This window comes from Pyrgilauda ruficollis, unplaced genomic scaffold (genome assembly GCF_017590135.1).
Source record: "Pyrgilauda ruficollis isolate IOZ18807 unplaced genomic scaffold, ASM1759013v1 scaffold49, whole genome shotgun sequence".
In the NCBI taxonomy this organism is placed as follows: Eukaryota; Metazoa; Chordata; class Aves; order Passeriformes; family Passeridae; genus Pyrgilauda; species Pyrgilauda ruficollis.
In genome coordinates, this window is record NW_024526488.1 from 3,569,752 (window position 1) to 3,582,089 (window position 12,338).

At 50.3% G+C, this 12,338-nt stretch overlaps 2 protein-coding genes and 1 long non-coding RNA gene across 4 annotated transcripts in view; 1 reads left to right on the forward strand and 2 right to left on the reverse strand.

The window, feature by feature from the left end:
* Positions 1-2,847, reverse strand: part of CDC73 (cell division cycle 73) — a 101,017-nt gene extending 98,170 nt beyond the window's left edge. The window contains exon 1 of the mRNA XM_041479532.1: positions 2,497-2,847. Within this exon, the coding sequence (XP_041335466.1) occupies positions 2,497-2,627 (131 nt within the window). The 5' untranslated portion in view covers positions 2,628-2,847. The remainder of the gene's footprint in view (positions 1-2,496) is intronic.
* A 723-nt stretch (positions 2,848-3,570) lies between these two features.
* On the reverse strand, positions 3,571-7,245 carry LOC121360067. Its single transcript, XR_005956141.1, has 3 exons — positions 6,028-7,245; positions 4,075-4,198; positions 3,571-3,873 (listed from the first exon to the last, which is right to left on the reverse strand). It is a non-coding gene; the product is annotated as an uncharacterized LOC121360067 (long non-coding RNA).
* Positions 7,246-8,028: 783 nt separating this feature from the next.
* Positions 8,029-11,899, forward strand: GLRX2 (glutaredoxin 2). Of its 2 annotated transcripts, none has more exons than XM_041479535.1 (4): positions 8,029-8,111; positions 9,740-9,809; positions 10,528-10,704; positions 11,231-11,899. In XM_041479535.1, exons 1-4 carry the CDS (start codon positions 8,062-8,064, stop codon positions 11,348-11,350), a joined length of 417 nt encoding a protein of 138 aa, XP_041335469.1. In that variant the 5' UTR covers positions 8,029-8,061; the 3' UTR covers positions 11,351-11,899. The 2 variants fall into 2 exon arrangements, with proteins under 2 accessions (XP_041335469.1, XP_041335470.1); XM_041479536.1 differs by lacking the exon at positions 8,029-8,111 and adding an exon at positions 8,190-8,289.
* Positions 11,900-12,338: the final 439 nt, after the last annotated feature.

Genomic DNA, 12,338 nt, shown 5'->3' on the forward strand with positions numbered 1-12,338 from the left:
ATCACTCTTCAGAGCCCATAGGTCAAAAGACACAAACCACTTCATCTCAGACCACCTAGCCTTTTTCATGTGCCAGCAGGAGCATCCCTGTAATTATTACCTAGAAACTAAACTGGATTAAAGTTGCTTTCCCCCCCACTTTTTTTTTCTTCCTCCAGGTTACCTTTAACTTGGCTTGATTCCTCAGCCCAGTTCCCTGTTTGGGTGACACGTGTGCTAGAGAGAGAGAAGGCAATGCAGGGCAGCACTGCTGACTTCTGCCAGCTAGGCTGCTCGAGGAGCCACAGCTAAATGTCTCCTGGGACTACTTCTAATTCTAGCAGGGACAAATGCCACTGCTGCTCTTCAGCCTGGCATTACTCTCTTCAGGCTGGAGATGCAATTACAGCAACCGTACTGGGGACACCTAAAACAGAACTCAAGGTTTGTTCTGTGAAAGATTAAGCCCCCAACACCTGCTCAGTGCAAGCATAATTTAGATTCTGTCAAGTGACCTGAAAATAAAAGGGTTTGAATCTTGAAAGTTTTTCAGAATGTCCCTCCTGAGTGCAGCAATTACCTAAATTAGCAGCTCTTGAAGTGTGGTGTTCAAGCTACTGAGCATGGCTTGCAGAACTGGTCTCATTTTTACAGTGTCTTCAGTTCAAAGCTGAGACATACAAAATGCCACTGTGGTTGACAAGAAATGCTGTGAACTGAGAGCAGTCTGATCCTACCAAAAGCTCAGAAGGCACTGGTCTAAACCAAGATTCACTGACTCACCTCCAACAAACCCAAGAAGAAAACCCCTCAGATTCCACCACAGGCAGCGCAGGAGGCGAGCGCTCAGCTGCGGCAGGAGCTGCTGCTGCTGTGCTCAGAGAGCCCTCTGCTCACCCACACCTCCTTCCTGACCAGCAACACAAAGCTGCCTGGCTGAACAAAGCAAAGTTTGCTCTCCAGCTGCTTTTAAGCTTTTGGTAACAATTTTTGGGTCTAATCCAAGCTGTCCTGAGCAATAGTATAGGGCTGGTATATCAGTTTCTTGTTCCCTGCAGAAGGGCAATGAAACTTGTTTGTCTACTTAACCACTACTTGTTACCACTTGGGAAAGGCAACTTAGAGCAAGGAAACCACCACATCTGTCTACACAGTGCCCAGCAAAAATACATCCAAGACTTCTAACTGCTTGTCCAAATATTTTTCTTCCTCTTCAGTCTACGTACCAGTATCCCCCACTCAGCCAGGAAGCACAAATAACAACAAAATTAATTTCTGAAAGCTTAAAACAGGAAATGAAAAAGCAGATTTCTAGCAATACATAAGGTGCAAAGTAAAATTAGCTATGAAAAGTCCACCTACAACTGAAGATAAGCAAGTAGGCTTAATTCCTTTCTCTCTCTCAATCTAAGGCTAATGGTCATATCATAATTATGAGGGGAAAAAAATAATAGTTGCTGGTCAGACTTAACTACAAGTTCAGGGTTTTGTGAGAAATCTGCAGGCACTTCTGCTTTTCCACAAAGGTTCACAGGATAACATGTCCTCTTTGATCAGGACCTGAGCTTTAAAAAGAAGCATTTTCCCCTCTTCAGTTTGAAAAAGATTCATTGGAACCCTTCAAGTGAGGACACTAAGAAGCAAACAGCTGCTAAATTCTGAGGAAAGGCAAACAAAAAACTCCTTTGCAATATAAGCAATCCATGCTATACCAGGAAATTCAACAGGTAAAACCCCACGCTTTCTAGAGGCTTTCTAAAACCGGGCATTTTATCTCCTACAATCATTTAAGCCACATAAACACTCTCTCTACTTGTTTGTTCCGATAAGACCAATAGGAAACAGCCTGCACGAGCTTCTGCCCGGGAAGAGGCCTCAGGTGGGGGCAGAGCACCTGCACAGCTCATCACAGGGAGCGTCGGTCCGGGCCTTTGTCAAAGCTCCAGGAGACGAGAAGCAGCCCCGACAACCCAGGACAGAATCACAGCCTATGCTGAGTGGGAAGGGACCCATCGGGATCACCGACTGCAGCTCCCGGCCCCGCGCAAAACACCCCAAGAATCGCCCCGTGTGCCTGAGAGCGTCGTCCGAGCAACAACATCACGCGTCTTTTTCACCAAACACCCGGGAAAACTTGGGAGCAGCAGCCTGCTGCCATCTCATCGCATGAGTCTGCAGGACGCGGCCCCGCGGGCGGCACGGACAGGAGCGCCGAGAGCCGCGGAACGGCGCGGCCGCGGCTCCGCCGGCCCGGGGCAGGACCCGGGAACGTTCCCGAAGGGAGCGGCGAGCGCTGCCTGCCCGGCCGGGCTGCCAGGGGACGGGGATCGCCCACGGGACGGCCGGGCAGCGCGCCGGGGCCCCGAGGCCCCGCGGGGGGCGGCAGCAGCCCGCCCGCCCCCGTCCCCTCGCTACCCGCGGGGCGCCAAGGACGGCGGCACCGCCGCCCCGCTGCCCGGGCGCAACTTCGGGGCAACTTCTCCCCCACCCGCCCCTCGGCCCGGCCGCGTCGCTCACCCCCAGATGACATAGTTGGTCTTGACGTTCTTGGGCCAGGAGAACTCTCCGAAGATCACCTCGTCGCCCTTGACCACGATCTCCTTCTTCTGCGTGTTGTACTGCCGCAGCACGCTCAGCACGTCCGCCATCTTCGCCCGGCCGCCACCGCTCCGGCCGCCGCCGCCCGCCGCAGGACCCCGCCGGCGCGCCCCGGGCTGCCCGCCGCGAATGCCTGAGCCAACGCCGCCGCGCCGCCTACCGGGGCGACGCCGGACGCGTTGCCATGGAAGCGACGTGGGCCCGCCCCCGCCCGGGAGGGGGCGGTGCTAAGGGAAGCCACGCCCCTTGTCCCTCACGGCGGCCGCGCCCCCGCTGCCGCCCTCAGGGCAGCCCGGGCGGGGCGAGGCGTGTGGGTATGGCTTTCTCCGTCCTGAGAGCGCAGAGCTTTCTTATGGTTTACGTGAAAATAGAGCTCTACACACACACAATCGCTGCCGAAGTTTATCGGAGTGCTTCTTTTCCCTGGAGCTTTGATGGTCCCGCGTGGCCGCCGAGTCACGGCGTGCTGGGCTGGTTTGGGCGGGGGAAACGCGGAGTTTTGGTTTGGAGAAGAGATTTTAGAGGGTGCTGGAAGGGGTGGGTGGTGCAAACGGGATTTTAGGGGTGCTGGCATGCATTTGGAGGTGCTAATGGGGTTTTGCAAGGTCCTGGGAATCATTTGTGGATACTAAAGCACAACTAAAAAGGGTTTCGGGTGTGTTGAGGTTTGAGGGGGGTTTGGGATGCTAGGACAGCATGTGGTACACTGGGAGGAGTTTTAGTGAGGCTGAAGAGGTTTTAGAGGGTGCTCAAAGGGATTTGGGGTGCTAATGGGGCTTCAGGGAATGCTTTAGGGAGGGGTCGGAGAGAGTTAAAATGGATTTGGGGTGCTGAGGAGGTTTGGGGGATGTTGGGGGGGCTGGGATGGTTTATGGTGTACTTGGAGGGGCTTTAGAGACACTAAAGAGGTTTTGAAGAGCCCTGAGAGGGGTCTGGGGCTGTTTGGGGTGCCACCTCAGTAAAACAGTGTAAAAGGAGCAGAGGGAGCACAGGAAGCAGTATCAGTGGAGTTTACGCTGGACTTTAGGAAAAGGCTCCTCACCCAGACAGTGGTCAGGCTCCCCCAGGGCAGGTAATGGTCCCAAGCCTGCCACAGTTCCAGAAGCTTTTAGGCAGTGTTTTCAGACACATGCTGGGATTATTGGGGTGTCCTGTGGAGGGACGGGAGTTCAGCTCGATGATCCTTGTGGGTCCCTTCCAGCCGAGGGTGTTCTGTGACTCTGCTTCTCTGAGACGCTGTGCTTGCATCTCACTCTGCATGCTGGAGAGAAAATCTCCTGTATCCTGGATATAAAGCTGGGTAAAAAAAGGAAAAGTCTCTGCTTTATCAATCACAAAAATTCTGATACAAATAAGCCATCAAAAGACCATAGCAAAAAAATAAAGGTCATTAGGAAAATGTTGCCTGTGAATCTGAAGAAGGACAAACAGTAATGCCATGGAGCACATCCCATGTTACCCTGCAGAATCTGGGATCTCAGAGCTCAGTTTGCTCACCTCAGCAACTGCACAGCTGCAGCTGTCCTGAGCTCTCTCCACATTCCAGGTTAATTTCTTCTGCTCAAACACACAAAAATCGGGAGCATAGCATTCCCAGCAAGACCAAAGAAGCTGGTACCTCCTGGGGAATATTCATTGCAGCATTTGAGACCCCAAAGCAAGCTCTCATCATGACTTACTCTAACCTTTGATGCTCAGAATTTTCTTAACATTCCCCAACACTGGCAGAAAACATGATACCATCTTAAATTTGCAAAAGGCAGAATTGGGTCATTTTTCTTCTTGTAAGTAACGTGCTGAGACTGACAAAACAGACTAAAAGCCAACAGCCTATAGAATTCCCTGTTTCAATATGTTAGTGATATCCCCATCTGTGTCAGAACAACAACACACAGAGCACCGCAAACGTATTTAAAACACTTCAGATATGGTATTAAAGAAGTCTAGCACACAAATATGTACTGCAACACCACATGGGAATTATACCAATCACTGCCAATATTTATTTGTCAATTGGTATAGAGTAATATTTATGTCTTTAGAAGACAAAGACATAATGAATAAACAGTATCATTTCCTGAACTGGATTTGGAATGATGACTGGAGCTACAGCTCATGAAAATTGGAACAGGACACAAAATGCTTCCCGCAGGCCAAGTCCCATTTCCATGCCTCACCCAAAAGCCCCAGTGTATCCCCTAAACCAGCGCTGCCTCTTCAGAAGCACATCCTGAACATCTGCTGCACTACAAGTAATGCCTCTGCTCAGTGGCACACACAGGCACTGTGTTGCAATGACACCAAAAAGCCCCTCATTTCAGTTCTGCTCCGTTCTGCTGCTCAGGAGCAGGGAATGGTGCACACAGTCAGCTGCACACACGGCTGCAAAGAGATTTATTGTCAGGTTTCCAGAAAACATGGTCGTTCTGGTTCTTTTTTTCATTCAAGGTTGCCTTCCCTGGGGAGAACACTGAAAAAGAAAGCTGAGCAAGGAGTGTGTGCACTGGCAGCAGCCCAGCAGGGACAAGCTGCCTGCACCCTCAGGAGCAGGATCCCTGTCGGTGTGCTGCTCTGGGAGGAGGGAACAAAGCAGGGAGCAGCAGGGAGCGAGTTGGTCTCGCCCTGCTGAAATCAATGCAGATGTGAAACAAAGGAAAGAGAGGCACAGAGGTGCTGTGGTCACGCTCTGGCAGGAACAATGCAGGTAACAGGAACCAGGCCAAAGGAATGACCCAGCTTTGTGTCAGTACCCCCCGTATGTGCTCATGACTAAAATCAAACTCCACTTAGACAGGAAATTATGTCAGCCACAACTTCACCTCTCCTGTCGCTCACTGGAAACAACATAAATAGAGCTGTAGTGGTAAGGGAGGTCAGAGGAGACTCCATCTCTGATTCCCAGCACTGTCAGAGGGCTCCACCTCTCTCCTCTCCACAGGAACACCGGCTGGGTAAGACTCCAGTGCTCGGCTATAGCGGGTGCTTGCTGGGGAAATTTAGAAAGCCAGCCTGTGCTTGGGATCATATTCTTACTGCTACACTGGCATCTCCCCACCGACTGTGCTTGTGGCTGGCTGTACAAGTTGTCATATTATTGCACAAGTTCCATACTGTTGTCTCCATATCACAAAAGTTTCATACCTCCTTGGTGTCTTCTCGTGGGCAGCTCCTCAGAGCACTGACCCTCTCCTCCTCACAAAGTAACCAGCTGACTCCAGCTCCCTTCTCAACCAGCCAACCCACTCTTTTATAGCACTCTTCTTCTCACTGGTCACAGCTGTGGCCTGTTAAAGTCAGGCCCATTCCTAATCTTTGGTAATTGGCCCAGCTGCAACTCCTTGGGGGTGAGATTACTCTCTGCACTATCTTTATTTTCTTATATTCTATCCCCCCACACGTACGGTTCATATTTCACGGGCTCACACACACTTCTGCACACAGGGTACTCACCACCAGCACAGAACCACGGGGTGGGCTGGGTTGGAAGGAGCTCCAAAGGTCATCTCCTTCCAGTGTCACACCAGCTCTGCATGTCTGCTGCTGAACTGGCCACGGCTCAGAAGCTAAACCCAGCTGTCCCAGCCCCTCTGATACCTGAGGAGCAGCTGGAATGCCAGGAGGGTGATTTTCTGCCAAATTTAATGCAAAATTATAGTGGGTTTCCTCTTAACATGACGCTTTCATTACAAGTTTTAACTGGGAGTTTACAAAATAGTTCCCACAGTTTGCTTTGGGGATCATAGTGACATTATAAACCAGCATTTATATCATTGAAACAGGATTTGATATGAAACTATTTTCATGCGGCATTAGATACCTGAGAGTTTATCAGTTTTATCACAGAAGATTAGGCTACAAAATCATTACCTGAAATGAGCAAGCAAGTTACCATTTAGCAAAATGCAAGAATATGACATGGGTACAATATTTCAGTTGCATTTTCTCACTACTTTAACAGGTTATACTGATATTGGTAGGAAATCAAAATTAAGTTGCAAAGCATTAGACAATTTTTCATCATAGGTAAGTTCATTTAGGATTAATCAACATCCAGAAAGATACTAGAAAGATACATCATGCATGAACACACACTCCCTTTTTTACAGATACATGTGACTGATACAAAACCAAATCAGTGTGCATGTGCATTTCCTTGCAGTATTTTTTAAAACACAGGGCTGAGCACTGAGCAGTGATCCAGAGCACAATTACCCTCTCAGCGAAGAGGGGTTAGAAAAGTTTCTCCACTACTGAAACCCTTGTGCAGACCCCAGAGGGGATGCTCAGAGGATATTCCACAGGAAAGCTCTGCCAAGGACACTCATTTGACCAGGCTCCACAGCAAGGTATGTGAGGGGCAAATAACAGAATGTTGTTGAACAGCTTTTACTGGGCAGACTGAGGAAATAAAAAAACCTACCACATAAATTAAAACCTCCCCTTTCTTTTTTTCCCAGGAGCCACTAAAAACATTCCATACATTACACGATTGGCCAACTCCACTACACAACTCCCCAGGTGCCAGCAGCAGCTCTTCACCCCCCACCCATTGTTCACTCCGTTCCCAACTCTCCTGTTTCACAGCTCAGCTTCTGCCCGAGGAACTGCGAGGCAGGAAAGAAACGTGAGGAAGAACAGGCAACGGAAACGGGGACGGAGAAGATTTAAAGTAAGTTGTACACTGGACAAAGCAAAGGCACCGCCGAAACCCCCACATCTGGAAGGCAGCCGGGCAGGAGGACAAATGTCCCCGGCCTCCCCCACAGCAGGAGCGGCTCCGGGGCCTCTGGGAAACCCAGCCCCTTCATGCCTCTCCCGACCCCATCCCGGGAAACCCAGCCCCTTCATGCCTCTCCCGACCCCATCCCGGGAAACCCAGCCCCTTCATGCCTCTCCCGACCCCATCCCGGGAAACCCAGCCCCTCCTTACGCCTTCCCCTGGCCCCATCCTGGGAAAGCTGCCCCATCCTGTGCTGCCCTGTGCTGCCCTTGTGTGGCCCTGTCCCCGTACTGGCTCTGTCCCTGTCGGGAAACCCAGCCCCTTCATGCCTCTCCCGACCCCATCCCGGGAAACCCAGCTCCTTCATGCCTCTCCCGACCCCATCCCGGGAAACCCAGCCCCTCCTTACGCCTTCCCCTGGCCCCATCCTGGGAAAGCTGCCCCATCCTGTGCTGCCCTGTGCTGCCCTTGTGTGGCCCTGTCCCCGTACTGGCTCTGTCCCTGTGCTGTCCCCGTCCCCGTGCTGTCCCAGCTGACCCTGTCCTGTCCCTGTCCTGTCCCCGTGCTCTCCCCGTCCCCGTGCTGTCCTGTCCCTGTGCAGTTCCCGTTCCCGTGCTCTCCCCGTGCTGTCCCAGCTGTCCCCGTGTCTCTGGCGCTCCCGGAGCACAGGCAGCGCGGCGGGCAGCCCCGAGAGGCGGCGCGGGGGCCTGAGAGGAGCGGCGCCGTGAGGGCCGAGAGGAGCGCCGCCCCTTCCTGCCGCAGCCATGGCCCTGCAGGGGGCGCTGCGCCGCGTGGCGGCGGCCTGGGGGGGGCGGTGAGTGCGGGCCGGGGGCGCGGGAGCGGGAATGGGAATGGGAATGGGAAAAGGATCGGGGCACGCATAGAGATAGGGATTGGGACTGGGATCGGGACAAGGACACGGTCTGGAGCAGGGACTGGAATCGGCACTGGGACTGCGAAAGGGATAAGGATCGGGATCGGGACTGGGATCGGTATCGGGACAGGGACCGGGATCGGGATTGGGATTAGGGTTGGGACAGGGACCGGGACGGGGACAAGGACAGGGATCACGACCGGGATCGGGACAGATACCGGGACAAGGAGAGGGTCCGGAACAGGGACTGGGACCGCGACTGGGATTAGGGTCGGGACAGGAACAGGGACCGGGACAAGGACAGGGACCGGGATCGGGATCCGCATCGGGACAGGGATCGGGACAAGGAGAGGGTCCGGGATAGGGATCGGGACCGGGACCGCGACTGGGATTGGGGTCGGGACAGGGACAAGGACGGGGACCGGGATCGGGACCGGAACAAGGACCGGGCCCGGAATCGGGACTGGGAGAGCGACAGGGTTCGGGATGAGGATGAGGGCAGGGCTCGGGAGCGGTGCGGGGTCCCGCGGTGTCGCGGGTGTCACACGTGTGGGGGTGTGTGTGTCTCTGTGTCTGTCTGTGTGTCTGTCTGTGTGCGCGTGTCTGTCTGTGTGTGTGTCTGTGGGTGTGTCTATCTGTGTGTGTGTCTGTCTGTGTGTGTGTCTGTGGGTGTGTCTATCTGTGTGTGTGTCTGTCTGTCTGTCTGTATCTGTCTCTGTCTGTGTGTGTGGCTGGCTCTGTGTCTCTGTGTCTCTGTGTGTGTGTGTGTCTGTCTCTGTTATGTGTGTGTGCGTCTGTCTGTCTGTGTGTGTGTGTCTGTCTGTCTGTGTGTGTGTGTCTGTCTCTGTGTCTGTGTCTGTGTGTGTGTCTGTCTGTGTGTGTGTCTGTGTGTGTGTCTGTCTGTGTGTCTCTGTGTGTGTGTCTGTCTGTGTGTGTCTGTCTGTCTCTGTTATGTGTGTGTGTGTCTGTCTGTCTGTGTGTGTGTGTCTGTCTCTGTCTGTCTGTGTGTCTGTCTGTCTGTGTGTGTGTGTCTGTGTGTGTGTCTGTTATGTGTGTGTGCGTCTGTGTGTCTGTGTGTGTGTCTGTCTGTCTGTATGTGTGTGTGTCTCTGTCTGTCTGTGTGTGTGTCTGTCTGTGTGTGTCTCTCTGTGTGTGTGTCTGTCTGTATCTGTCTCTGTGTGTGTGTGTGGCTGTCTGTGTCTCTGTCTCTCTGTCTGTGTCTGTGTGTCTGTCTCTGTGTGTGTGTGTGGCTGTCGGTGTCTCTGTCTCTCTGTGTGTGTCTGTGTGTCTGTCTCTGTCTCTCTGTGTGTGTCTGTGTGTCTGTCTCTGTGTGTGTGTGTGGCTGTCACGGGCGGCGCGGAGCGTTTTCCCGTAACGGCCCCTCCGGGCTGTTCGCAGCCGCAGCCATCCCGCCGCTGCCCTTCCCTGCAGGCACACGGGAAGCGGGCTGGCTGCAGATGTTGCAGCTCAAGTGAACTTCCATGGTGCAGTCAGTGGAAAACCGAAACAAACAGGGCAATGTGGCGATTCTTGGAAAGCTCAAAGATCTGACTGTCATTTCTTTTTAGTTATAGAATGGGGAACAGCCAGACCGCTTCTGTAGGATTGTCTTATGATGCTGCTGTGAATCAAATACAGGTAGCATTATTTATGTTGCTTTTACTGATTTTCAGCAGTTATAAAAGCCAATTACTTCAAACCTTTCCTTATTTACACAAATACTGTAAACAGTTCTGCCTGTTGAACCTGTTCCTATGTTCATCGTGGTTATCAAGCCATGGTTATGCTGGCAGTTGTATTTATCCGCAGCCCTGGGACCTGATCATCCTAGGCTGCACCCATTTTATGGGTTTTTTTTAAGAACTCCATTCAAATTCAGTGCTGCTGTCGACATCAGGGATAGAACCGTGTAAAATTACTGATATCAAGTAAAGTTAAATATTTTTGAAGTTGTGGTTTATAAATTTACTGATAGTAAATGATAGCCTGAAACCCCCTTGAATTTACAGTAAAGTGATAAGGGTGTATCTTCCACCCACTGCTTTTGGTCACTGTGCTTGCCACTGGCACATCCCAAGTGCCTCATGGACAGAGAAAACTCCTAAACAATTCAGGGGGACACAGGGAGTTGGGCAGACGGCAGAGCAGTCTGCACCACACACTCCACCATCCCTGTGCTGTTTTGGAGCCAGGAGCAGGTCAAACCTGCTTTCAGAGGTGCCAGCAGAGATTTCCCTGTGTTTGCTGCTCTAACAGCAGCTTTTTAACTCGTGTATTACTTTCATTACTGTTCAATAGTGTTCTAAGTGCATTGGCTTGAAGCTCGCTGACTTCTAACTTTCTTTTGGGCACACAGGACATTATTTCACAAAACTGTGTGGTGATTTTCTCTAAAACAACATGTCCATACTGCAAAATGGCAAAAAACCTCTTTGAGAGTTTGAGTGTGAATTACACAGCTGTGGAACTGGACCTAAATACAAATGGAAGGCAGTTGCAAGACATTCTGGAACAGATGACTGGTGGCAGAACAGTGAGTATATTCTCTTATACATAACAAGTAACAGCTTGGGCTACACACATCACTCTTGGGTTATATCCACAGCAAGTGCTTAATTGTTTTCAGACAGGTAAATTTGGGATACAAGTTCCTAAATTAAATGCTGCAGGTCTCTTTTTCTAGAACCCCTCTGTCTATCCCTCAGAGCTGATCTTTGCCATACTGCCACTGAACTAATTGAAGTATCAAAGCCATTTTTCATTTGTATATTTAAACCATTGTGTTTTACAACACCTTTATTTTATTTTACATAGTCTCACTTTGACTCAATTATTGGAATTTATTACAATAACCCACACAGTGTCATCATCCCATTTTTGAGGGGCACGTGAAGTTTCCCATCTCTGTAAATAACTATGGAAAGTATGGGTTGTACACTAATATTATACACACATCTAGAAGAACACAGTGATTGTGTGTACTGCAGTCCACATGGGCTTGCTTCAACATTTACCTTTTTCCCAAGACGTAACTAATGTAACTTTTGTTTTCTTGATAGGTCCCAAGAGTGTTTATCAATGGGACTTGTGTTGGAGGTGCAACAGATACGCAAAAGCTTCATGAGGAAGGCAGACTGCTTCCTTTAATTGATCAGTGTCAAATGAGGGCAAATTACTGAGCAACCACCTCTAGCTTAGCTTCGTCTTCCTTTGTATGAACAGAATTTCAGATGAAATCAGAAGATCACAGATACAGCATGAGCTGCACTCAAAAACCTCAAACCATGGCTTCTGAATTACAGATCACTCTGACAGACTTTATGGACTTGGTGAATTACTTGGTGTCCTTGCCTCAGCTTTCCCACAACCTCGACGGTAATTAGCAAACATTATGTAACTCTTGGGGCTCTTAGTGAGACAGTGATGTCATTTCATGGTGATTACATCCTGCTCCAGGGAAGCCCAGGCTCTGCAAAAAGAATCCTGTGGGTTTTGCTGCACATTAGTTTGCTTTCTAGCTTTGTCTCAATAAATTCTCAGTTTTATTTAATGGTTTCTTTAAATATCATTCTTCTCTGTCAAACTCAAGTGCAAAGCAAAGCCAGTTTGTGTGATATTGGTGTGTGCATGTCTGCCTCTCATGTATTCCAGTGCCTGATCACCCAGCTCCCAAATCGTGTGTCCAATGGAACAGAAAAGGGAATAAAGATTCTGGCAGCTTTGCGGAGTGACAGCTTTCATCTTTCCTCTGCACTCTGAGGTATCAGTCTGTACTGCCATTCAGGAATGGCCTTCCAGGGGCCAGGCAGCTCGAGCACTCGGCTGCAGACTGTGGTGCAACTGATCCAACAACAGCACGAAACATGAGAGCAAGTGAAGCAGGTCTAATATGCATAGAGTTTATTTAGTACTTAAATTCTACAGTCAGAATGCAGTTTACTAGCCATTTTAACTTTCAGTTAAATGTCTAAAAGAAATGACTAAAATTCCACAGTTTCAGTACAATGTACATCCAAAGCCAGACCAGGCAATGCCATACTCTTGGTTATTTCAAAGAAGTACGTATGCAAGTAGAAAATTACATCCCATTCTTCAGTTAAAGGGACCATTACACAACTAAAGGTGCACATATTAGAATAAAAACATTAGTCAATTAATTTTTTACTC